A 25159-nucleotide genomic window follows, 5' to 3' on the forward strand; every position below is an offset into this window, starting at 1 on the left:
TATAGTTATTGTGTAATTTTTTATTAATTCATTGACGTTTGTTTTTAACTGGTTTATATATTTGGTTACTTCCATGATGGGAGCATAAATATTTACAATTGTTATATCATCTTGTTGGATTGTCCCTTTTACTATTATGTAGTGTCCTTTTTTGTCTCCTGTTATAGTCTTTGTTTTAAACCCTTTTTGGGGGGCAGCCACGGTGGCGCAGTGGTTTAGCGCCACCTGCAGCCCAGGGCGTGATCCTGGAGACCCTGGATTGAGTCCCACATCAAGCTCCCTGCATGGGGCCTGCTTCTCCCTCTGCCTGTGTCTCTGCCTCTCTCTCTCTCTGTCTCTCATGAATAAATAAATAAAATCTTTAAAAAAAAAATAAAAATAAACCCTTTTTTGTCCTATATAAATATTGCTACTGTAGCTCTCTTTTGACATCTATTTGCATGATAAATGCTTCTCCATCCCCTCACTTTCAATCCACAGGTGTCTTTCAATCTGAAATGAGTCTCTTATAGTCAGCATGTAGATGAGTCTTATTTTTTTATCCATATCCATCTGTGTCTTTTGATTGGGTCATTTAGTTAATTTACATTCAGAGTAATTATTGATAGATACGTATTTATTGCCATTTTATTACTTGTATTGTGGTTGTTTCTGAAGATTTTCTTCGATCCTTGTCTTTTCGTGGTTTGCTGGGTTTTTTTAGTGTATGTTTGGATTTCTCTGTCTTTATTCTTTGCATATTTAGTAGTGATTTTTGATTAGTGATTACCATTAGGTTTGTATATAAATCTACATATAGCAGCCTATATTAAGTTGATGGTTAAGTTTGAACCCATTCTTTACTCCTCTCCTCCCCATGTTTTAGGTATATATCTTATATCCTTTTAATTTTGTGAGTTTCTTGACTGATTTTTTTTTACAGAACTATTTAGTTTTGCTGCTTTTATATATTCTACCTTCATAGTGTCATGTTTGGTCTTTCCTTTCCACTCAGAGAGTCCCCTGTAAATATTTCTTGCAGGGCTGGTTTAGTGGTCGTGAACCCCTTATTTTTGTCTAGGAAACTCTCTCTCCTTCTATTCTGAATGATAGATACCCTTGTTAGATAGAGTATTCTTGGCTGCAGGTTTTTCCTTATTAAGCATTTTTAATAACTTTCCAAGCATGATATCATGCCACTCCTGTTGGCTTGGAAAGTTTCTGCTGGAACATTTGCTGATAACCTTATGGGATTTCCTTTGTATGTAATTGTCTTTTTCATGTTGCTTTTAATATGTTTTCTTTATCACCTTATATTGCCATTTTAATAATAATCCGTCTTGGTGTGGATCTGCTTTTGTTGATTTTGTTGAGGGTTCTCTATACTTCCTGGATCTGGATTGGATATCTGTTTCCTTTCCTAGATTAGGGAAGTTTTCCCCTATTATTTCTTCAAATAAATCCTCTGTTCCCTTGTCTCTCTCTTCTTCTGAGGTCCTATCATATGAATGTTACTATGCTTGATGCAGTCTCTGAGTTCCTTACTTTTATTCTTGTTCTGCATAATTCTTTCTTTCCTTTGTTCAGCTTGATTACTTTCCGTTACTCTGTCTTACTCTGTCTTACGGATCATTAATTCATTCCTCTGCTTCTTCCAGCCTGCGTTCACCCCATCAGGTGTTTCTCATTTTGTTTATTGAGCTCTTTATCTCTACTATTGTTATTCCTTTTCGCTTTGTTAATGGTCTCATTGATGTCCTCTACTCTTTACTCAAGCCCAGTGAGTAAGTATCCTTATGATTATTGCTTTAGGTTCTCTGTCAGGCATATTACTTATATTTGTTTTGCTTAGATCTCTTGCTGTGGCCTTTGTTCTTTAATTTGGGAGAGATTTCTCATTTTGTCTAAGTCTCTGTGCCTCTTTCTCTGTGTAGGAAAGTCAGCTATGTCTTCTGTTCTTGAGAGTAATGGCTTTATTTAGAGGAGGTCCTGTAGTATTCTGTAGTGTAGTGTCCCCTGTTTCCAAGGGCCTGGTGCTTCAGAGAATGTCCCCAGTGTGTGCTTTGTGGGCTTTGGTTTTGTGTTTTGGCTGCTTTATCCTTCAGGCCATTAGTCTACAGAGGGTCCCTTTGCTTGTTGGTAGGCAGTGTTTGGTCCCCTGAATGTGGCGTGTTTTAACTAGGTTCTGTTTTGCTTTGCTTGTAAAACGAGTCTTGTTGCCACCTCCATGGGAACTGAGGCCCTGCCAAACTTAGGGCCCATTGTGCTGGGACTGAGGCAAGTATGACTGGAAGGGGTGGTTCCGCTGGAACATAGGTGTTGGGGGGCTTCATGTGAGCAAGTTAGGTAGTGAGTATTGGTACTTTGCTGCTTCCTGTCTGAGGCGAGGGGTAGGGGAGGGTAATGGCCCCAGCCAGAGGACTCTCCATGAACACCATCTCTCTGTGATGCCCTCTGAAGTGAGTGCATACCCTCCCCACTGTGTGCCCCATTATTTTTCAGGTCACTGTTTCCATGCTGTATGTCCATGGACTGTTTGCCCTGCCTTTTCTCTAAGAGCAGCCCCAATGCCCTCTGAGCTCTCCCAGAGCCAAGCATCCTAACCTTTAAAACTCCAGGCTTTAAGCCCTGCTAGTTGCCAGAACTCATGAAATTTGGGCACTCTTGTTTTCCAAGGCCTTTGCTATGAGATTTCCTTTTCCATGTGCACTCCCCTATGTATTAGTTTGTCTCTTGCCATTCTCCACAGCTGTGGCTCCCTCCCTACCACAGTGCCCATGATCCATTCCTCCAAACTGTGTCTCCATACTTCCTACCTTCTTCAGCATGGCCTCTTCTCTGCCCTTAGCTGTGGAGGTTTTTTTTTTTCTACCAGTCTTCAGGTCAAGTTCTGGGGTATTTAGGATGATTTGATAGTTACCTAGTTGTATTCATGGGATGACGTGAGCCTAGAGTCCTCCTACTCCCCTGCCATCCTTTCCCTGGAATTGAAATTTTTAAGAGTTTGTAACTGTATATGAAGTTTATGATTTAATAGGTAATATATTCTTGACCTTTTAAGGTGCTGGGCATGGGTTTTTTTCTTTTTTTTAAGACTTTATTTAGGAGAGAGCAGGAGCAAGAGCAGGAGAGCACAAGCCAGGAGGAGTCGCAGAGGGAGAAGGAGAAGCAGACTCCTCACTGAGCAGGGAGTATGACTGGCTCGATTATAGGATCCTGGGATCATGACCTGAGCCAAAGGCACATACTTAACCGACTGAGCCACATAGGCACCCCAGCACTGGGCATGTTTTAAAAAAAGTATTTTGAGTATAGTTGACATACAATGTTACATTAGTTTCAGGTATATAACAGTGATTCAGCTTCTCTATATGTTAAATTATGTTCACAATGAGTATAGCTACTGTCTGTCACCATACAATGCTATTATATTATTGACTATATTTTCTATGTTGTGCCTCTTGTTTATGACTTATTAATTCCATAACTGGAAGCCTGTATCTCCCATTCCTCTTCACCCATTTTGCTCGTCGCCTCACCATTCTCTCTGGCAACCATCAGTTTCTTCTCTGTACTTAGAGGTCAAATTCTGTTTTTTGTTTATTCATTTATTTCTTTATTAGGTTCCACATATGAGTGAAATCATTCAATATTTTCAGCATTGGGCATTTGTAAAGGAAAAATTCACTTCTGCTGTGCGTTTTTCATTTACACTAGTATCATACTCAAAACACTTTTGACACTGAGGAGGTGTATGGGTTTTTCCCCCACACTAAGCAATTCTTTGTCACACCAGCAATGTCCTCCAGCTTAATGCTGGCACTCACACTCTTTAGCTGGAATTAGCATCACATCTCCCAGGTTAAGGGCTCAGTTCCACAAAACTGCCTACCCACCAGGTCCTTCACATGTCAGTTGCAAGTCTGAAGTTGTCACCTGTATTTCTCACCAGCTGGGTATGAATTGGGATTCCCCTGACCCCCTCCTTAGGTCTGATAATTTGCTAATAAAATGGCTCATAGAACTCAGGGAAACATATTAACTAGTTTATTATTAAAGAATATAATAAAAGATATAGATGATGTTTTTTCCATTTCTCAAAAATATGGATTTTTAAGTGCTATTTTTTTCTTCTAGGTAGAACTGAAGTTTCCTGCACCAGGCAAGCCTGGGAATTATCAGTATACAGTGTTTCTGAGATCAGACTCCTATATGGGTTTGGATCAAATTAAACCCTTGAAGGTAAGACTAGTGACTTCAGTAAATACGGTTGCCTATTTGAATAAGTGTTTAACATACTATGAAAGCATTTCTAGTTCTGACATGTAGAGTAAGAGAAGGAAAAAGATGTTTTCTCATACTTTGTATGTGAAATACTTGATGGCCTGCTCTTTCAATCATAAACTTAATTTGTTGAGTTAAAGTAGTATAATGCTTTAGAACCTAGAATATAAATTACTAAAATGATTTAGATTGTTAAGTATAAATTACTTAAGTGATAGTCTTAATGTGTTATATATACTGTTAACTTTCTAAGACCTCATCAGCTGAGTTCTGTATTTTGGGTTTTTTTAATAGAAAAGCAGATGTATTTTCCCACAGATTCTGTTGGAATGTTGATTAATTTCTGAAATTAATTTGTTTTTATCAAGATATACACTTTGTATAAGTATCACTTAAAGCGTTTCCTGTCAGTGTTTACCAGCTTCATTTGTGGTTTTTATAAAAGGCATTATTGTGTAAATGTTGTGCTGAAGTATTGTTTATTGTGTGCTGGAGTCCCAAAGTTTTTTTTTTTTTTTTTTAAGATTTTATTTATTAATTCATAGAGACAGAGAGAGAGGCAGAGACACAGGCAGAGGGAGAAGCAGGCACCATACAGAGAGCTTGATGTGGGACTCAATCCAGGGTCTCCAGGATCACGCCCTGGGCTGCAGGTGGCGCTAAACCGCTGTGCCACCGGGGCTGCCCTGGAGTCCCAAAGTAAAGGGAACTGGTAAAGGCGTACCTGTTTTTTCCCATGAGAGTGCCATATTTTTTTTTTCATCGTCTATAGAATATTACGTGATGAGTATGGAGCCTGCAAAATACCATTTTGAAAGTCATAGTTGAGTTTTTCTTCCCTCAGCAGACTTGTTAAGACATAATTCTTAATTCTTATTAAGACTTAGGAAGACGGGGATCCCTGGGTGGCTCAGTGGTTTAGCGCCTGCCTCCGGCCCAGGGGCGTAATCCTGGAGTCCCAGGATCGAGTCATGGGATTGGGTCCCACATCGGGCTCCCTGCATGAAGCCTGTTTCTTCCTCTGCCTGTATCTCTGCCTCTCTCTGTCTCTCATGAATAAATAAATAAAATCTTAAAAAAAAAAAAAAGACTTATGAAGACATAATTCGGTGTTCTTGCTCAAGAATCACAGTGATTAATCTTTCATTGTATAGGATAAATAGTATAGCCTCTATAGAATTAAAATGTCAAACTGTATTAGAAATTTAACCATATTTGTCTGTTAACAGATTACAAATATCTATTATAATAAATTTGTTAAATTTAGAGTTAACCATAAAATCTATTTCTTTATAATTGCTCTGGTCAAAGAAAAACTTTTCTTTATCAGATATTTCTTTCATTTTTCCTCCCAAAATTTCTGATGTCTGCATTCAATTCTTTATAGTTGGAAGTTCATGAGGCTAAGCCTGTACCAGAAAATCACCCACAGTGGGATACAGCAATAGAGGGGGATGAAGACCAGGAGGACAGTGAAGGCTTTGAAGATAGCTTTGAGGAGGAGGAAGAAGAGGAGGAAGATGATGACTAAGCAGTACTATGAACGGACCACAGTATTTGCAAATGTTTGCTGTTTTGGAAGTGTATAATAAACCGGAAACAGTGCGGAACTGATGTTGAGGGAGGTGTTAGTGCTTTACTAGAAATGGGTGCATAATATAACTAGGCAGTGGTGATGCCTTGGTACAGTCTGAAAAACACTTAAGGCTTGTTAAAGCCTTTCAAGTATGGGATGGTGCATTTATTTCATGGGCAAATGATAATAAACCCTTTGTTATAACTGTCCAGAAGTGTGGGCTATGTATTATCTGATCAGTTTATGGTCCCAGTAAAAGTTAAAGGTACATAAAAACCAATCTATAAATGAGCAATTTTTCTTTGTTTAGCTTTAGTTTTCAGCAAACATTGAAGTATGATAAACACCACACGTTTTAAGTAACATCTGCTCAAGTTTTAATCTTTTGATAAGCTCTGCCATTCATTTATTGACATTTTGCAGTGATACAAGACTATTTATAACAGTTCCATTCATAGCTTTGAAATTTTTATTTTTACCTGTCTTGATCATAAGTTGACATTCTATCACATTCCACATAATATAGAGGGCTACATTTGAGGATGTTCCTTTTCTTAATTGCCCAGAGTTATCAGATTATAAAAATGGCTTTTAATGGCTTAAAACATTTTTAAGCCTCTATTTAGCAGATCAGTGCAGGATCTAATTCTTTTTATAAGCTATAGGTCTAAAAATGATTGTGGGACCATGTGTTCTCTGATGTTGGTGACTCATGTTATTAAACCTTTTTTAAAAGGTTCACTATAAAAGCTGAAGTACATTCTTAGCTTTTAAAATCTACCTGACTCAGAAGCCTTTTAAGGAAAAAAATACATAACATGCAAAGGAGGCATTCTTTTGTATTCATTTTGGACTCCTGTCAATAAAATAGAAGTTTGACTCATTTTACGTTTGTAATGGTGTGTGTCTTTTTACTTCCAGAGAAAGGATATAATAGGATAATTCACTCTTATTTTTCAACTAAAAAATTAATAATGTACATTACTGCTGAAGTGACTGCTGTTTCTGTATGGTATAAAAAAAAACCCCATGCGTGGGTGGAATTTCCCCCTCACACATTGCAACCCAGAAAGATAGTGCTTATAAAGAGTAGAAATGTATACATGATGAATCATTGAGGTAAGATGAATATTTTTATTACTATATACTGAGGAAGCATATGTCTATAATATAATAGGACTGATTGTAATAATCCTCTCCTATCAAAATCTCCATAGGCCAAAGTACTGTTGGAATACTAATTTGTGACCTTATTGATTTAAAAGGTTGCCACTTTCCATGCAGAATTATCACTGGTATTTTGTTACTGTGGTAGTTGGAAATAAAATTTGAAAATTACCAAAAACACGAATGGTTTTTCTGGTTCTAAATTTAGGATCTAATTTCAACAGTATACTCAAAGCAATTTCATTGGAAATTCCATCACCTGTTTTTCTTTTTAAAGATGTTAATGAGACCCTTCCTTGGCAGGCAGTAGTGCCACTGAGGATTTGTTTTCATTTTACAAGGAGAAGGTGGGTGGGTTCAATTTTGAGTCAGGTTTTTCTGGGAAGCTCCAGTGTCTGGTGAGACAGCTGCTGGTCACCGAAGTGCGATAAAAGGGAGTGAGCCCAGCCTGTAGCAGCAACAAGCAAAAGGAGGGATTTGAGAAAACATGTGAGCAAACCAAACAAGGTTTAATGTGCACATGTCCTGGTTTTCTTAATAGATAATTTTCAAGAAAAGTATTTCTATTCTAGTAGCTATTTTGTCTGAGACTTGATTCATCCAAACAACTGGCTTTCTTTGTTTTAACCTCCAGAGAGGATGATTTTACAACTCAGTAACTCACCACAGTGCTTAAAAAACATCACTTTGACCTTAGAAAATCCAACCAGTCTGTTTTCCTTTGTCCTTTGGTGATACATACGTACTTCCCAACCACGTTAAGTACATTATCCTTTAATAAGTACTTTAGGTAAAAAAAACTCCTTCCATATTGCGATAGTGAAAGAACTAAGCTTTCATATAGTTCCCATCTCCAGCAAATCTCTGAACTCCATATCCCTTCTCTTGATCAAGATTCGATAACTAACCCTGGTTCGCATTTAATGTAATGGAAACTCTTAAGTGTAATTTCAGTTCTGTTTTCATCAAGAAACTTGACATTTTGTCAGCAGAATAAATGAACGTATAGATGAAAACATTTCAGCATGTGTACACAAAATGAGACTGGTTATTTATGAAATTAAGTTACTTAAATTGTGTAATATTTTAATCTCTTTAAATTGGTGGAGTACCTATTAAAAGAAGTCATGAGGAGACCACAACTGAAAGCCTCGCAGTTGTAAATTTTAGTGTTATAAAACTTGATGGAGGCCCCACAATGTTTTGTCATGTGTGTATCTCGATTTCAAAAGTCAGATTTTCATGTTCTTTCTAAAAATGTTTAAGCTTTCATGAATATATATTTTTTTTAATTAAGGAGCACTTTGAAAAAGATTCTCTGTATAGAACAGTACTCTTATTTCTCCCCGCTTGCACTAAGGGGTGGAGAAGGACAAGACTGTCCGGCTGTACGACTCCACTGCACTCCACTCCATGGTGGGAAGCTCAGACCTTGGGTGCAAGCAGTAGGAGTTGGGGGATGCCAAAGGAATGATGGGAAAGGGAGTGGGAGGATGTTGAAGAATGTAAAGAAGCTCTCTGAGTGTGTCATTGACCATGACGTTCATCTAGTTATTTGATTCAACAAATCAAAACCAGATGCTGGAGTGTTCTTTAGCAACAATTATTTCAAATGTAATTCAGTACTCTACATACTTTTTGAGCAGGTGTTCATCATTCGTCATATATTCACTGAGTTTCTGTGTGCCTGGGCTTATGATTGGATACTGGGGCTATAGAAATAAAAGAATTCATGTTCTTAAGGACTCACTGGTATTAGGACAGGTGGATGTGCAGCAATCCATTCTAATCCATTTGTGTTAGCTAATGGCCATTGTTTGCAATGCTTTTTTTTTTTTTTTTAAGTTTTCTACTGTAGGCAGAGGAATTATTTTTTTTCAGATGCTAGCTATTGGCTCTTTATTTTTTTCATAGGCAAATCCTCATCCTTTCGTTTAAGTATTTCTATAAAGCATTTTTTCCTCTCCAGATTCTTAACTCTGAAATTCCCTACTTAGTTTGCCTTAAAATGAAACAGCTATTAGTGAGCCATAAAGTAACATTTCACACTAGCTGTGTCATGATTAGGCCAAATATGTCATAAGTTAGCATCTAACATCTTCACACAGTTAAACTAGATACTAGGGCTATTTTGCAAAACTTTAAAAAGCTGTGATATCATACATTTTTCTGTAACCTGAGCTAAAAATCCAAATACACCAATCATTGGCATGCTTTAGGACTGTGGTTTCAGGTAGGGGTGTGTCAAATCCCTGGGGTATCCAGATAATCAGTCCGTTGGGAAAATGTTAAAATGGTTATTTGTATTTACTCTCATCCTTTTAAATTTCTATTTTTGTGTGTTTTATAATGTACATAATATATTGTACAATTGTACACATATAATTCGTAAATAAATACATTTATTGGTGCATTATAACTTTTTTTTTCTGATTTCAGTGCATGATCGAAACATTTGGATATGTTGCTTTTAGGTATAGATAGGGTGACCTTTAAAATGAAGGTTTGGACCTTTGGCACTCACCATTTGAATTCACAGTGTGATGTTACTCTGTTGGAAGAGCCCTACTGGAGGCCCCAGGAGCAGTGATACTTGCTAAGATGGAACTGAGTCTGTTTCATGATGGGGTTAATAGATGAGGGACGAGTTCTGAGCGGATCTCGTCCACGGAGTGGAAGTGGGGTAGGTAGAGGCAGAGGCGCTGGGGACTACCTGCTGGGATGTCCAGCAAAGGCTATGCTGTTAGTGGTCCCTGTGATCTGGCTGCCACAAATTAAAGGTGAGTATGGGGAGGATTGTCCACTCTTGGGCACTAGGTTGTTCAGCATTAACCCTGTCAGGCTGCATATGCAAAGGAAGCTGTGTTGTTTTATCTTTCTGGACACCTGAGGTTTATGCTTTAAAAATCTGGAAAACGAAAAAAATAAAAATAAAAAATCTGGAAAACGGTAACAATAAATAACAGAGACGTGAGCAGTTTTCGTAAAGATCAACTTCAAAACTATTTCCCTGCAGTTTCCAGCCTGGTTCCAGTAGAGGGCGATAGGGCTATAATTTTCATTAGTAACGAATGATTTATCCTGTGGGATGAAACAAAAAGACACGCTTTGTAATTTATTTCTATTTCCACCCTCTAGAATTACCTTCTTCCCCTTTACTCCTTTTTTTTTTTTTTTGGCCCTATCTAACCTTTGTCTTTCTTACACGTATCCTTTAATACATTATATTTACTTCTCAGTTTTCTGGCTGGAAATACTACTAGATCCCTTTGCAACAAACTCCAGAAGACAGTCCATATTTATTCGTTGTGCTGGAATTGTATTAGATCGTTTGCTTGAGGTAGGAAGTTAGGACAAAAAAAAAATTCTTTTATTCTGTAAAATTTAAATTTGCGGAGTGATTGGTATCAAGAACTAGGGAGGGTCCGAGACTTAGGCTGTGTGCAGGCTAACAAGTTAACCTGCCACCGTGTCGTGGGTGTTAGCCAATGACAGGGGAGTCCCGGGTCAGAGGCACCACAGGCTGCGTGAGCTTCATGTTCCCCCTCTGCTCCTCTTGTCTCCCAAGCTCTGTGGGAGCTACGCAGAACAGCCCAGATGCTGTACATGGAATAGGCTTGCATCACAGCTGAGGAATTTGTAGCTCTGGATCTAGTCTTTAAAGGGTATACAAGTAAAGCTGTCCAAGAGGGAGATACTCTGTCTTCCAAGCGAGTTTCCTACATCAACATAAAAAGCCTGGACAAAAGGTCTGTGCCTCTGCTCACAAGGTATGCAGAAACATGAGCTCTCCGTGGAAAACTGTCTCTCCAAAGTTGGAATTCAAAATACATAGTACCTGTATTTAGAGAAAGTCTTTGGACCTCTGGTTAAAACTGAGGAACCTCTCAGATACTCTGAGCAAACGTGCTGCCACCTATGATCATCCTTGGAGGGAAGATTAATTTTTGGTTTTGACTACAAAAAGTTGCCCAAGGGATTATGCAGATGAATGGGGAGGGTAATCAAATTTGCTGGTAGACATTTTGATCAAGAATTAGGCATGTGACTAAAATTCAATGAGAGACTTTAAAAATTGTGATCAAATTGCATTTGAGACGTCCAATAATCTTACTAGGATAACTATAGCCTCCTTCGTTTCTATGTATTAGTCTGCATCTATATCTTTGCAAAATTAGTCTACTTTATCATCACATCCAAAGTTTCTCCAGCTTTTAAAATAATATTCCAGTATAATTAATAGTGTTGTCTTAATTTCTCTCCAGCTTTTTAATTTCTTGATTCTCTGCCACATTCTTAGGACTTTCAGTCACTGGCTGTGCTGTACATCGCTTTCCAAATTTCTCCTCCTACTGTGAAAACATACACATAGAAGGGGGAGCCCCAGGAGGGGTGCCCCAGCTGAAGGGAGGCGAGGCACCCCCCTTCCAAGTGTCTTGGGGGTTGCCCAAGTGTAGGAATGCCCCACAAGCCCCTCCTGGTTCAGAACTCTGCAGTTACTCCTTTTCCCACCGTCTCAAGGAGCCCTTGCCCCACTTACCCTACCCTCTACACACAAAACACTGTTCTAGGCCTATTATCATGGAAATTATAAGGATTAATGTGATTTTCAGCAAAATGCTTTTGAGAATTGGAGATGAAACTGTAGTGTTATGATTCACAGCATTATTTCTTTATACACTGAAAGCCCCCACATCTTTCAAGTCTGCTGACTTAATGACAGGGTATCTCACTAAGTGACATGTCAGGAGCAGCACATTTCAGATAGGAGCTTGGGTTTGGTAATATTAAAAATTGAGTTTTGAGTAGCATTTTGAATGTGTGTTAAAAAGGAAATTTTTGGAGAAAAAAAATCCTAAAAAAAAAAGCCTTCCTTCATTCCACTCCGTATGATTTGTAAAGTTTATTTTGCATTTGATCCTAGGGTGCTCGTAACCTGATTGAACAGAATACCTGCCTGCCAACGCCCCACATAAGCGAGCTAGAATAGAGGACTGGAAATGAAATCCCTGGGCTGTAGTCTGGGATATCAGGCTTAATCTGGTAAGTGCAGAAAGTGCTGGAAACTTATGAGATGCCCTCTCTGGAGTCTGAAGTAAATGGCACTCGCAGTTTCATGCACAGAGGGTTGGTGTGAGAGGGAGACAGAGAAAGGAAGACCCAGGGGCCGGGGCCTGGGTGGCTCAGTCGGTTAAGCATCTGCCTTCTGCTGGGGTCATGCTCCTGGGATCCTGGGGTCCTGGGATCGAGCCCCATGTGGGGCTCTCTGCCCCGAGGGAGGGGGTCTGCTGCTCCTTCTTCCTCTGCCTGCCTCTCTGCCTGCTTGTGCTCTCTCTCTTTCTCTCAAATAAATGGCTGGTATCTTAAAAAAAAAAAAAAAAGGAGGGAGGGAGGGAAAGAAGAGAAGTTAACTTGTCACCTGTCACAGGGGTGACAGACGAGAGCAGGCATGCAGGCCCCCTTCCGCACAGGGTGCCGCACGTCCCCCAGCCCAGCGTCCACCTGCACCGCAGGCCTCCTAGGGCGGAGCTACCAGCAGAAGCTCCACCACCCAGTTCCTCGCAGGCCCCGGCTCCAGGGCCCTGGGGCTGCAGGAGGGCCAGGGGTCAGGGCCAGCAGTACACGTCACCAGCCCCGTGCTTGGGACACAGAGAGAACAGAAAAATCGGGAAAAGATCCCCGCCAGACACTCTAGGGGGGAAAAGAGTGACCAGTAAACAGATAAGCGATGTAAATAGTACGTGTGCGCGCGGTCAGTGTCGTGGACAAAAGGAGTAAAGTAAAGAAGGTAGCGGGAGGGCAGGTTCAGGTTTCATGGTCAAGACGAGCTTCATCTCAAAGCCGACGCCCGGCCTTGAAGGGGTGACAAGTTCTCCTTGCAGGTACTCGGGGGCAGAGCCCCGGCCTGGCAGTGCGTGCAGAGCGCCCGCGAGGCCCGCGGCCCCATCCGAGTCCACCAGGGGAGACGCAGCGAGTCACAGCAGGCTGGGCCGTGCACGCCCCGGGAAGCACGTGGGCCTCTACTCCGGGTGAAGTGGGAGCCATCGCACGTCTGGAGCAGGGGGTGATGAGATCTCCCTGTGGCTCCAAAGGATCCCTCTGGCTGTTGTTTAAAACCAAAACGAAAACCAGACGACAGGGAGAGGGGTTGGAAAGGGAAGACCCAGTGCGAAGGTGATTGCAGAAATCTCCCTGGAGTTTTTACCTTGTTTCAAGGCGATTGGTGCTGTGCCTTTGTCCCTACGGAGGGTCTGACGGGGGGACAGCTGTGGAGGTAGGGTGCAGGGTTTGGATTTGGGCTGTACGCATTTGAAGGTAAACCCAGCAAGATTTCCTAATGAACTGGACGTGCTGTTATGAGAGAAAGAGAGGGGGAAGGAAGCTGCTAAGAATGTGCCTGAGCAAGTGGAAGGATGGAGGTGCCGTCAGCTGAGAAGGTAAAGGGAAGATGTGGAACAGATCTGGGGGGAAAGATGAGTCATCCTGCTTGGATATGTTAGTTTAAAATTCTTCAAATGGAGAGAAGTTAGGGGAGGCAGCTGGGTATAGGGGTCTGGAGTTTGTGAACAAAGTCTAGTTAGGAATATAATTTGGGGTTTAAATGGCATTAGCATGCTGAATGAGATCCCCAAAGAAGTAAAAGCAGAGGTCTGGGCCCTGAGGGGGGTTGACATTACCAGGCTGGGGAGGGAGAGGCAATGGTAGGACAAGGGAGGCAGTGAAGGAGCACGAGGTGTGGCAGCAGGAAAACCAAGAGTGTGGTGACCTGGAAGACACTGTGCCAGGAGAAGGACCATGGGTGTCACCTGCTGCTGAGAGGGCAAGTAAGGTGAACACTGGCGTTGGCTGGGCAGGGTGTTGCTGATCCCCTTAGAGCACAATCAGAGACAAAGCCCTGTTCCAGGTGGGCTTGAGAGAGAATGGGAATTAGGACAGTGTGATATTAGGAGAAAAGCAGAAGGCCAGCGATACAGAATGGAAATCCAGAGACAGACCCGCACATGTGGACAGACTCACACACCTGGTGTGCGTGACAAGTTGGCGTTGCAGGACAGCGAAGAAAGGAAGGACATTTTCAAAATACGGTGCTGGGATCATAGGATACCCATGGGGTGGGGCGGGGGAGGGAATACCCGATGCGTGGCCCCTGTCTCATCCCTTATGCAGCAATTAATTCCAGGTGGCTTGGAAGTCTAAATTTGCAAAGCAAAACAATAAAAGCTTTTAGAATATGGGAGATATTTATGACCTTAGGGTAGGATACAAAGAGCATGTCGAAAAAGGAAAAAAAAATGGAGAAATTAAATTACATCCAAATGAAGGACTTTTGTTCTTCAAAGACACAATAAGGAAAGAAAAACCGGGAGCCCTCGAGTGGGACAAGATATTCACCACACACATAACTGACAAAACACTCAAATCCATACTAAACAAAAGACTCCTACAAACTGGTAAGGAAAAAAAGAGACAATGGGAAAATTGGCAATAGGCTTAAAAAGACACTTGGTGTCACCGATTGTGACACTTTGTGAGGATCGAGTCTTTAAGAAACAGACACTGAGAAGGGGTTTGTGGTGCCAGATATTTATTAAGAACCAAGATGTTTATTGCGAGCCAAAGAGGGAGGGAGCAGGATGGGGCAGAGAAAGGAGCTGAGCCGTGATGGAGGCCTAGCAAAGCCTGGGCCGTGCTAGGGGGTGCTCCAGAGGGAATATTGCTCCTTAGTACGTCCCATGTCAGGCTGAAAAGCTGTGTCTTCAGAGTCCTGCCTTGCTCAGTGAGGAGCATGGGCTCCTCAGGAGGGGCATGGCCTTGACAAGGGGCGGGCGTCTCCGTATCAAGGCCAACCCTGAAGAAAATGTTGGCTGGAGGCTCTCTGCAGACCACGCACGCTCTCTGCCGCTAGGCAGCACGACCTTCCTCGAAGGAGGACCTGAGTGCCGTGTCTCCGTGTCTCCTATACTTTGCAAAATACCATATCATCAGGGTGAAACAAATACATGAAAATCCAGCCGTTCAGGTTCTTCATCCATCCAGGAATTGCAAATTGAAACCACAGTGAGATATCACTACACGTTCACCAGAACGCAGAAGTTGAAGAGATTGGCAACACCCACTGGTGGACACATGGCCCCTTGGAATCTCATCTGTTCCTGGTAAAGCTGGAAATTTGTAGACTACTTTGTGAAACGGTGTGCCGTTAGTTACTAAAGTTGAAGTTATGCCTGGGCAGGGATGTAGTCATTATACTTTCAGGTATTTACCCGACAGAAACGTATGCAGATCTGCACCAATAGACACGTATTAAGAATGTCCATAGAAGCTCTATTCCTAACAGTCCCAAACTAGAAACAACCCAGATGTGGATTGATAATAGAATGGATAAATACAGGGCAGCCTGGATGACTCAGCAGTTTAAGCGCCTGCCTTCTGCCCAGGGCGTGATCCTGGAGTCCCAGGATCGAGTCCCATGTCGGACTCCGTGTGTGGAGCCTGCTCCTCCCTCTGCCTGTGTCTCTACCTCTGTGTGTGTCTTTCATGAATAAATAAATAAAAATCTTAAAAAAAAAAAGAATGGATAAATACGTTTTCTGTGTTTATACAAAGGTTGTGATGGGCAGCCTCCAACATGGTGCCCAATGATCCCTGCCCCTGGTGCTCCCGTCCTGGCCTGGTCCCCTCCCACGCGGGACCAGCTTGGTCTGTGATCAATAGGGAACGGCAACAGTGATGGTGTATCACTTCTGAGATCAGGTTATAAAAAACATTGCAGCTTCCACTGTGAGAGCTCTCACTCCCATGCTTTCTCTTGGACTATTTGCTCTGGGCAATCTACGTCACGAGCCAACACGGGAAGGATCTACTCAGGAAGGATCTACTCTCTCGTCAACAGCCATGTGAGTGGATTTGGAAGTGGATCCTCCAGCCCTAGTGAAGGCGTCCAAGATTATAGCCTCAGGCAACAGCTCGACTGCAAAGACTTGAGAGACTGTGAGCCAGGACACCCGGCAAAACTGCAAATGATTCCGGACTCCCAGAACGTAGGTGATACAATAAATGTTGGTTTCCACTGCTAAGCTTTGGGGTAATTTGTTACACAGCAATAGATAACTAATGCAACGGAATGGTACAAAGTAATGAAAACAAATGAAATGCAGTTACATATGTCAACATGGGTGAATTTTACCAAACACAATACTGAGTGAAAAAAAACAATCATAGAAGACATTTTTAAAATTATCCCATTATTTAAAGCTCACGAAATGGGTAAAATTGGGATCCCTGGGTGGCTCAGCGGTTTAGCGCCTGCCTTCGGGGCAGGGCGTGATCCTGGAGTCCCGAGATCCAGTCCTGCATCGGGCTCCCTGCATGGAGCCTGCTTCTCCCTCTGCCTGTGTCTCTGCCTCTCTCTCTCTCTCTCATGAATAAATAAATAAAATATTTTTTTTAAAAAAGTCAGGATGATGGTTACCTTTCGGGGCAGAACCGGGTAGGAAGTGGGAGCAGCACAAGGAAGGCTTCTGTGCGCTTGCGAATAATGTGCCGCTTCTTGACCTGGATGGTGATAGCAAGGGTGTTCGTTGTGGATAAATCAATAAGCTTTATGCTTTTGTTTTTAACCCCCCCCCCCCCCACATACACATACACTCCACTTTTTTGTATATGTGTCAATCTCACAATGAAAAGGCAGACAGAGGATGGGATGAGAGAAATTGGGAACAGAGAACACAGACAACTCTCCAGAAGAATGTTGTTGCCGAGAGGATCAGAGAAATGGAATGGGAGCTGGAAGAGAACTTCTAAGAAAGATTTCCAAAACAAGACTTTTTAAGAGATGAAAACAACAGTGTGTTCTGTGCCAAAGGAAATCATCTGCTGGAGAGGAAAGACAGAAGAGGGGTATTGCTGGTACCACGTGAGGTAGGCGAGTGATGGGTCTGGCCTGAGCTGGGGATACAGCCTGGGTCACAGTCCTCTGGGAGATACACCCCAGAGAATGCACCTACACCTATACCCTCTTCGTAAGCCTTTATCTATATATTGATAAACCTGTATCTGTACCTAGCTCCCTGTCTATAGATTTATTTTGAGGGGTTTATAGTTGATTCTCAGGCTCACATGACTGTGGAGGCTGGAGAGTCCCAAATCTCCAGGGTGGTCGGGCAGGCTTGGCAAGTCCTATGTTTGAAAAGATGGGACTCCCCTGTCACAGATGCCCCAGATGACCCAGCAGGCGGGGCACAAAGCTGCCCAACACCTGCAGACCAGCCGCCGAGATGCGCTCGGGAGCAATGAGGCTCTTCCCTGGGGGACACCCAAGTGTGGCCTTAGTTTGGACCCAGAACTGGGTGACCAGCGAGGTGGGTGCTTCGGGGGAGGTTTGGCTGTGATGTCCGAGTCCGTGAAGACACTGAAAGAGGTGCCTTCGGGGTGGAGGGGAAGGGTCACTTTTCCTTCTTCCCCGCCCCACGGAGGCACTCACTAGCTCCCTCAAGACTCTGCCCCCACCAAGGCCCCGGTGCAGGTGCTCAGGCCATTGGGCGAGCCAGCTGCGGCCTCCAGGGGACACGTCGGGGAAACCTCGCTCTGCTGGCCCCCCCGCCAGAGCCCAGTGGGGAGCTACCCTCACCTAAGGGTGCACCTTGGCCTCCTTAGGCCCTGCTGCACACCCAGCTCAGCTGTTTGGGACTTGCTGGGGCACCGGGAGCGGGGGTGCCAGGTGCGCCGCACCCACGGAAAGGACACCCAGGTACATTTGCATTTCGGATAAACAGCAAATTATTTCGTATGTGCATGTCCTGTGCGATATTTGACACATTCTTATGTATTTGGGGCAATACTTATACATATATGTGAATATTCATATTCATTTATGAATATATATAGTTTTTAAAATTCTGACTTCTCTCTTTTGTTTCAGTGGAACACAAGTACACTCCCCCTCCCCGCTCCCCCCCCCCCCCCCCCCCAGCCATCAGCTTTCTTAGCAGATTTGAAAAAGAAGCCACTTATCCTTTTCATCACGGCATTCATTCAGCTAAAGCCGCTGCCCTTTACGTCTATGGAGCCTTTCTTTTCAAGGAACTTCGTGTTTTTATGTTAACTTATTTTTATGGGCAAATCTGTATTTTTGCTCTTTGGGCAGAGAGGTTTGCTTTTGGACTGGAGTCCAAGCTGAAGAGGAACTATTCGCTGGGGCAGATTATGGAAATCATGACAACATCTGTACGCCACCTGGAACGAGGCCCTGAGGGATCTGCTGGGGACCTTCCTTCTGGGTCACCATTTCTCACACCCACTCTCCTACGGGACACATACACATACACACAGTCTATGTGTCCACTACGTTTAGACTTTGGATCAAGAGACTCCATGCCCTGTAAGGGACCAAAGCCCTTAACAATATTCCTGGTAACACTGCTTGGCCCTTGTCGAGCTCATTTTCCCTTAATCCACTGTGGAATGACATCCAGAACCAGACGGCCTCAGATGTACATATGCTGTCCCTTGGGCCTGACCTCCTGGGTCTTGGAGGACACGGAGCCAAGAACATCAGTTTCCTGGGACGGGCTGGGACGAAGTACCACAACCTGGAGGGCTTAGGCAGCAGAAGCGCATCGTCTCAGGGCTCTGGAGGCTGGATTTCCAGAATCAAGGTGTCAGCAGGTTGTTTCCTTCCGAGGGCCGTGAAGGAGATCCAGCATCTCTTCTTGGCTTGTAGATGTGTCTCTTCACGTTTTGTTTTCTCTCTACATATATGTGTGTCTCTTTGTCCAAATTTCTCCTTTTAATAAGGACACCAGTCGTATCGGATTAGAGTCCACCCTAGCGACCTCTGTAAAGACCCTATTTCAAATAAGGTCCTGTTCTGAGGTACCAGGCGCTGAGGATTTCTACGTATCTTTTTTGGTGGTGGTTGGGGGAGGGGGACACAAGTCAACCCATACACCAAGGAGACCCTGATGAGGGAAGGTGCAATCCATTGGTATCTGAGAGATGACTCTTTGAGGGATTCCCATCAACACCTCCATAGACTGGAACTTGGCTGTCAGGCTGGAGCTTTGGTCAAGAAGCTTCTAGAACCAGGAAGTGCTGACTTCATGGGAGAGCTCGCCGTTCCTGTTGGACACCTAAAGCTGTCTGAGAGGCCAGCTGAGCTCCTGGTAGGGAGAGACACTTTCCTCAGGGAGGGGTCCTTTCTCTTCACCAGGGCAGGGGGCCACTTGCCTTCTCTCCCTGTAGGTGGGAACAGGCCTGTGTGAGCAGAGCATTCTCCACAGACTTGTCCAACCCATGTGGCACCCGAGTTCACTGGGGAACTGGGAATTGGTCCAGGAAACAAAAACAAGGGAAGGCATTTGGAGGGTTTGAGGTAAAAATGTAATAACATGTGTGGTAAATGTTCGTAGTAATTTGGGTCTCATAAAACCCTGCCTTCCTGCACCGTATCCCCTTACTCCGACAATAAAACTCTAATGTTCTGTCACAGACAATTGAAATCTGAGGATTCAAAATAATACCTTGCCTATTCCTCTCTGAGGGAGCACAGTCACTGAAGAGTTTCAAACTTATCATTCTCATAAGTTTGTTTTTTTTTTAAGAGACAAAGAAAGAGAGATGGGGCATCTGGGTGGCTCAGTAGGTTGGGCATCTGCCTTTGGCTTGGATCGTGATCCCAGAGTCCTGGGATCAAGTCCCACGTGGGGCTCCCTGCACAGCAGGGAGTCTGCTTCTCCTTCTCCCTCTGCAGCTCCCCCTATGTGCTCTCTCTCTCTCTCTCTCTCTCTCATTCTTTGTCAAATAAATAAATCTTTAAAAAAAAAACCCCACACAATCATAGTAGATCTGTCTTTTTAAAAAAAAGGAGAGAGAGAGCAAGCACAAGTGGAGGAGGAGAGAGGCAAAGGGAGAGGGAGAGAGAAATTCTTAAGCAGGCTCCACATCCAGTGTGCAGCCCATCACAGGGCTTCATCTCCTGACCCTGAGACCATGACCTGAGCCGAAATCAAGAGTCGGACGCTTAACCCACTGAGCCACCCAGGGCCCCTCTCATAAGATTTTAATATTCTGCTTAGTAATAGGAAATCATGTAAGTGAGTGAGAAAATCTCAGTCCCTCCATCGATTCCATGGAGAAGAAAGACTCAATCATTCTGTCATTTCCAGGGAACCATCCCCTTACCAAGAGCTGCTGAGCTACTAGCACCTGCGGTCTCCCATCGTGTCCGGCCCGTGGGACAGTGTTCAGCCTTCAACAACACTAACTTGGTAGTCGGGGTCATCATGTCCTGCTGTGTTCAGACAAATTTTTTTTTTTTTAATTTTTTTTTTTTAATTTTTTTTTTTTTTTTTTTTTTATGATAGTCACAGAGAGAGAGAGAGGCAGAGACACAGGCAGAGGAAGAAGCAGGCTCCATGCACCGGGAGCCCGACGTGGGATTCGATCCAGGGTCTTCCGGATCGCGCCCTGGGCCAAAGGCAGGCGCCAAACCGCTGCGCCACCCAGGGATCCCCAGACAAATTTTTTTGACCCCCTCCCCCAAGCCTAATTTCAGATGATCCTTTTTGCCAAAGTGAGATCCTCCGAGTCACTGTGTTGGGGATATGGTTTCATAGTCTCTCCATAGAGTGTGTTGGAGGCGCGGAATTTGGCATGTGAACATAGGGGATGGAGAATTGACTGCAGGGAGGGAGTCCCCCGTGCCCTGGCTGCCCGGGCAGTTTGGGGCCTCAGAGGTAGACTTTTGGAAAATGGATTAGATTCTGTCCTTAAAAATCAAGTTATTTAGCAAAGTGGGGGAGCCTTGATCCAGCTGAGAGCCGCAGGAGCAGCTGGGGGCTTAACACCCTCCTGCACAGCTCTAAGGACATTTGAGGCTTGTGGCCACTCAATCAGTACCTGCAAATCATTTTAATCATCAGCTTCTTGCTACGTTGTGAGCACATTAATGATTTTTTCTCAGTGTGTGTAAGGAAAAAAGAGATTGCTAGTAGAAGCCTATTAAACTTGATCGCCTGCGTCCACGGGCACCAACGCGTCCCTTCCTCTGCCTTCCATCCATGGCACCCTCTGGCTGCGACACCTATCTATCATGCAAGTGTGAGTCAACCCCGTGCCACAAGACCTGCTTGCCCTCCCATAGCCAATTTGTATTTTCTTTCTGCTTTTCATTCCTTCTTCTCCTCCTGACACACTCACATCTGTTTCCCATCGTTTAATTATTCTGTGTCATGGTTTACAGTTTATTTTCCAGTTTCCTCTGTTTTACCATCATACATCTAGCTTTCCTTTAGCAAGCCCATACTCATTTCATTCTGATACCGTGTCCTGACAGTGTCTCCTACTTGGTTTGCTATTATTGTTGGTTTCTTTTCTTTTTTGTTTTTTTCCCTGTCACTTTGGTTTTTTTCTCTCTCTCAGGAACAGAAAAACCAAGGTACAGGTGTCAAAGCCGGTCAAGAGGACATTGCCAGCAGCCCGGTGTCATATCTGCCAATCTCTGTATTAATGGTCTCTCTAATGCTTGTGAAAGCAGGGTGTGACAAAGTCCTCTGTTCCCCCCCTCCCCCTGCACCCCTGCCTCCAGGCCATTTCTGAAAGTTTGGATGGGTCATCCCCACCTGGCAATATGTTCAGTCTCCTTCTTCCCTGGAGTTGAGTGTGCCTAGGAGTGTACTGCTTTTCTACAATCTCCCTTTGCAATGTCCCCAGTGCTGGGGACAACAGCACAAACATCACTAGCAGGGTCTGTGGGTGGAGGAGGCAGGTTGAAGAAGTTAGTGGCAGAAACAATTCTGTGTGTAGAGGGAGTTGTTTTCCTGGCCCAATTTGAATTACGCACTTCTCTGGACTTTGGAACACCTGGTGGTCAAAGGGCATGCTCTTGAAAGTTTTAAGATTGCTACAAAATAGGCTGCCCTGAGTTTGGTGAAGGCAATTCTAGATTTCCTTTTTCTTTTTAATTTTTGGATTGATGATTTCTAAAGAAAATGAGAATGATGCTTCTGATGACTCTCTGAGAGTCTCCTGCCTCCCTCGGGGAATGTAATATGCCTCTTTTCTTTGGCTGCCTTCCAGGTTTCCTTTTAATATTTTGTTTTCAGCAGTTTAAAAGTGATATACCTAGGTGTCATTTTTTGTTTGTTTTCTGCTTGATGTTTCTGAGCTTCTTGGATTTGTGGTTTGGTGTCTGTCATGAAGTTTGGGTGTCTGTCATTGGTTCTTCTAATATTTCTTCTGCCTCATTCTTTCTTCTCCTTCTGGTATTCCAATTGCATTTATATTAGACCATTTGATATTGTCTCACTTAAAATATAAAAACATAGATTATGGCTAAAAAGAATGAAAAATAAATACTAGGCAAACATCAAAGAAAGCTGGAGTTGCTGTATTATATTAATATTTGAAAAAGTAGACTTCACAATAGGGAATATTTTCAAGGATAAATGGTGACATTGTATAATGATAAAGAGATTAATCCTCCAAAAAGACCTAACAATCCTAAATGCACACATCCCTAGCAACAGTGCTAAAAAACCCATAAAGCAAAAACTGCCAGAACTGAAAGGAGAAAGAGACAAATCTCATTAGAGATGGAGACATCAATGATTCATGGAAAAAGGAGGCAAAATCAGTAGACATAGAAGATACGAATAATATCATTAACCAACTTGATCTAAGTGACATTTACTGAATACTGTACTCAACAATAGAATACATATTTTTTTTTTAGATTTCATTTATTTATTCATGAGAGACACAGAGAGGCAGAGACATAGGCAGAAGGAGAAGCAGGCTCCCTGCGGGAAGCCCGATGTGGGACTCGATCCTGAGATTCCAGGATCACACCTGAGCTGAAGGTAGATGCTCAACCACTGAGCCACCCAGGCGTCCCCACATTCTTTTCAATTGCACACAGGATAGTCATCAAGATAGATCATTTGCTGGCCCATAAAGGAAATGATAACAAACATTTATTAATTTATTTTATTTTATTTAAATTCAATTAATTAAGATATAGTGTATTTTTAATTTCAGAGGTAGAGGTCGGTGATTCATCAGTTGTATATAACACCCAGTGCTCAGTATATCACGTGCCCTCCTTAATGCCCATCCCCTAGTTACCCCATCCAACCGTCCCTCTCCCCTCCAACGACCCTCAGTTTGTTTCCTGTGGTTAAGAGTCTCTTATGATTTGTCTCCTCTTGGCTTCTGGAGGTGCAGCCTGTGGACAAGAGTGGTGGTGCTGCTCAGAGAGTGTACAGGGCACTCCTGCTGGGCTCACGGGCAGAGGGCAGGCAAATGGTTTAAAAAGAAAGAAAGAAAGAAGAAAGAAAGAAAGAAAGAAGAAAGAAAGAAAGAAAGAAAGAAAGAAAGAAAGAAAGAAAGAAAGAAGAAGAAGAAGAAGAAGAAGAAAGGAAGGAAGGAGAGAAGGAAGGAAGGAAGGAAGGGAGGAAGGGAGAAAGAAAGAAAAAAACTCACAAAGTATGTTCTTGGAGCATAATGGAATTAAACTAGAAATCAATAACTGTAAGATACCTAGAAAATCCCCCAAATAATCAGAAATTAAACAATACACTTTTATATAATCTATGGACTGAAAAAAGAAACCTCAAGAAAACTCAAAAATACTCTGAATACAAAATAAGAGGGAAAATTTATTATATCTAATTTGTGGGTTGCAGCTAAAGTAATGCCAAGAGGACAAAGCATGGCACTTTTAAGATGTTTATATTAGAGAAGAAGCAATGTCTCCAATCAATAGTCTAAGCTTCTACTCCAAGGAACTAGGAAAAGAAGTGTAGTTAAACCCAAAACGAGCAGAAGAAAGGAAGGAAGCAATTAAGAGCCTAAATTAATGAAATTGAAGAAAATGGAAAACTTCCTACCACCCACTCACCCCCCACCCCCCCGCTGAGTCCTATGTCCCTGTGTACATCAGTGGATGCAAACAGAGACGTGGAGGAGGAAGGATTTATCGAATTGCTCAGATCAGACTGTAAGTGTTAGCTGTGTCCCAGGACCTCTGTGAAAACTCGATGTTATAAATGTCTTAAAAATTATTATAAGCTCTTTATGTCATTTTAAAAGCTAACATCTATGGGGAGCTTATGACATCCCAGGTACTCTCGTGGGCACTTTAAACATTCATTTATGTTAACCCAACAAGTAACCTATTTTATTCCCATTTTACAAATGTGGGAGCTGAAGCCCGCAGAAGTTAAGTAATCTGACAAAGGTTCCTCACCTAATGAGTCAGAGTCAAGGTCTGAATCCAAGCAATCCGGCCTGAGAGCACAGGTGTAAAGAAGTGTTTTTGCTGGTGTCTGCGACTGTGCGGTCCGTGATCGAGAGGTGTGTTTATTTATTTGTTTTGCCTGGCCCAGTCTGACACACAGCAGCTCTGGATTAGTGTTAGTTGGCTGATTTACAGCTTGGGCCCCCTGTAGAATAAAAACGGAAACAATAGTGGCTTTTTAGAAAGGGAACTTCAAAGTTGCTAAGAGACTAGGTCTTAAATGTTCTCACCTCAAAAGAAGAAGGAGGAGGAGGAGGAGAAAGAAGAAAAGAAGAAGAAGGAGAAGAAGGAGAAGGAGAAGGAGAAGGAGAAGGAAAAGAAGAAAGAAGGGATCCCTGGGTGGCTCAGCGGTTTAGTGCCTGCCTTTGGCCCAGGGCATGATCTTGGAGTCCCGGGATCGAGTCCCACATCAGACTCCCTGCTTAGAGCCTGCTTCTCCCTCTCCCTCTGCCTGTGTCTCTGCCTCTCTCTCTCTCTCTCATGAATAAATAAATTAAAACTTAAAAAGAAGAAGGAGGAGAAATAACAACTATCTGAAGTGATAGAGGCTTTAGCTAAAGCTCTGGTGGTGATCATTTTGGAAATATATAAATGTATCAAGTCAACATGTTGTGTGCCTTAAATTTACACAAATTTAAGGGGAGCCCGGGTGGCACGGCGGTTTAGCGCCACCTTCAGCCGAGGGTGTGATCCTGGAGACCCAGGATGGAGTCCTATGTTAGGCTCCCTGCGTGGAGCCTGCTTCACTCACCCTCTGCCTGTGTCTCTACCTCTCTGTCTCTCTGTGTCTCTCATGAATAAATAAAATCTTTAAATTAAAAAAAAAATACACAATGTTATAAGTCAATTGCATC

At 43.0% G+C, this 25159-nt stretch overlaps 1 protein-coding gene across 1 annotated transcript in view; it reads left to right on the plus strand.

The window, feature by feature from the left end:
* SEC63 (SEC63 homolog, protein translocation regulator) overlaps window positions 1–6722 on the plus strand; it is a 74398-nt gene extending 67676 nt beyond the window's left edge. Inside the window, exons 20-21 of the mRNA XM_041758961.1 lie at window positions 4117–4221; window positions 5651–6722. Of these exons, the coding sequence (XP_041614895.1) occupies window positions 4117–4221; window positions 5651–5794 (249 nt within the window). The 3' untranslated portion in view covers window positions 5795–6722. The remainder of the gene's footprint in view (window positions 1–4116; window positions 4222–5650) is intronic.
* The last annotated feature ends 18437 nt before the right edge of the window (window positions 6723–25159 follow it).

This window comes from Vulpes lagopus, chromosome 1 (assembly GCF_018345385.1).
Source record: "Vulpes lagopus strain Blue_001 chromosome 1, ASM1834538v1, whole genome shotgun sequence".
NCBI classification, from domain to species: domain Eukaryota; kingdom Metazoa; phylum Chordata; class Mammalia; order Carnivora; family Canidae; genus Vulpes; species Vulpes lagopus.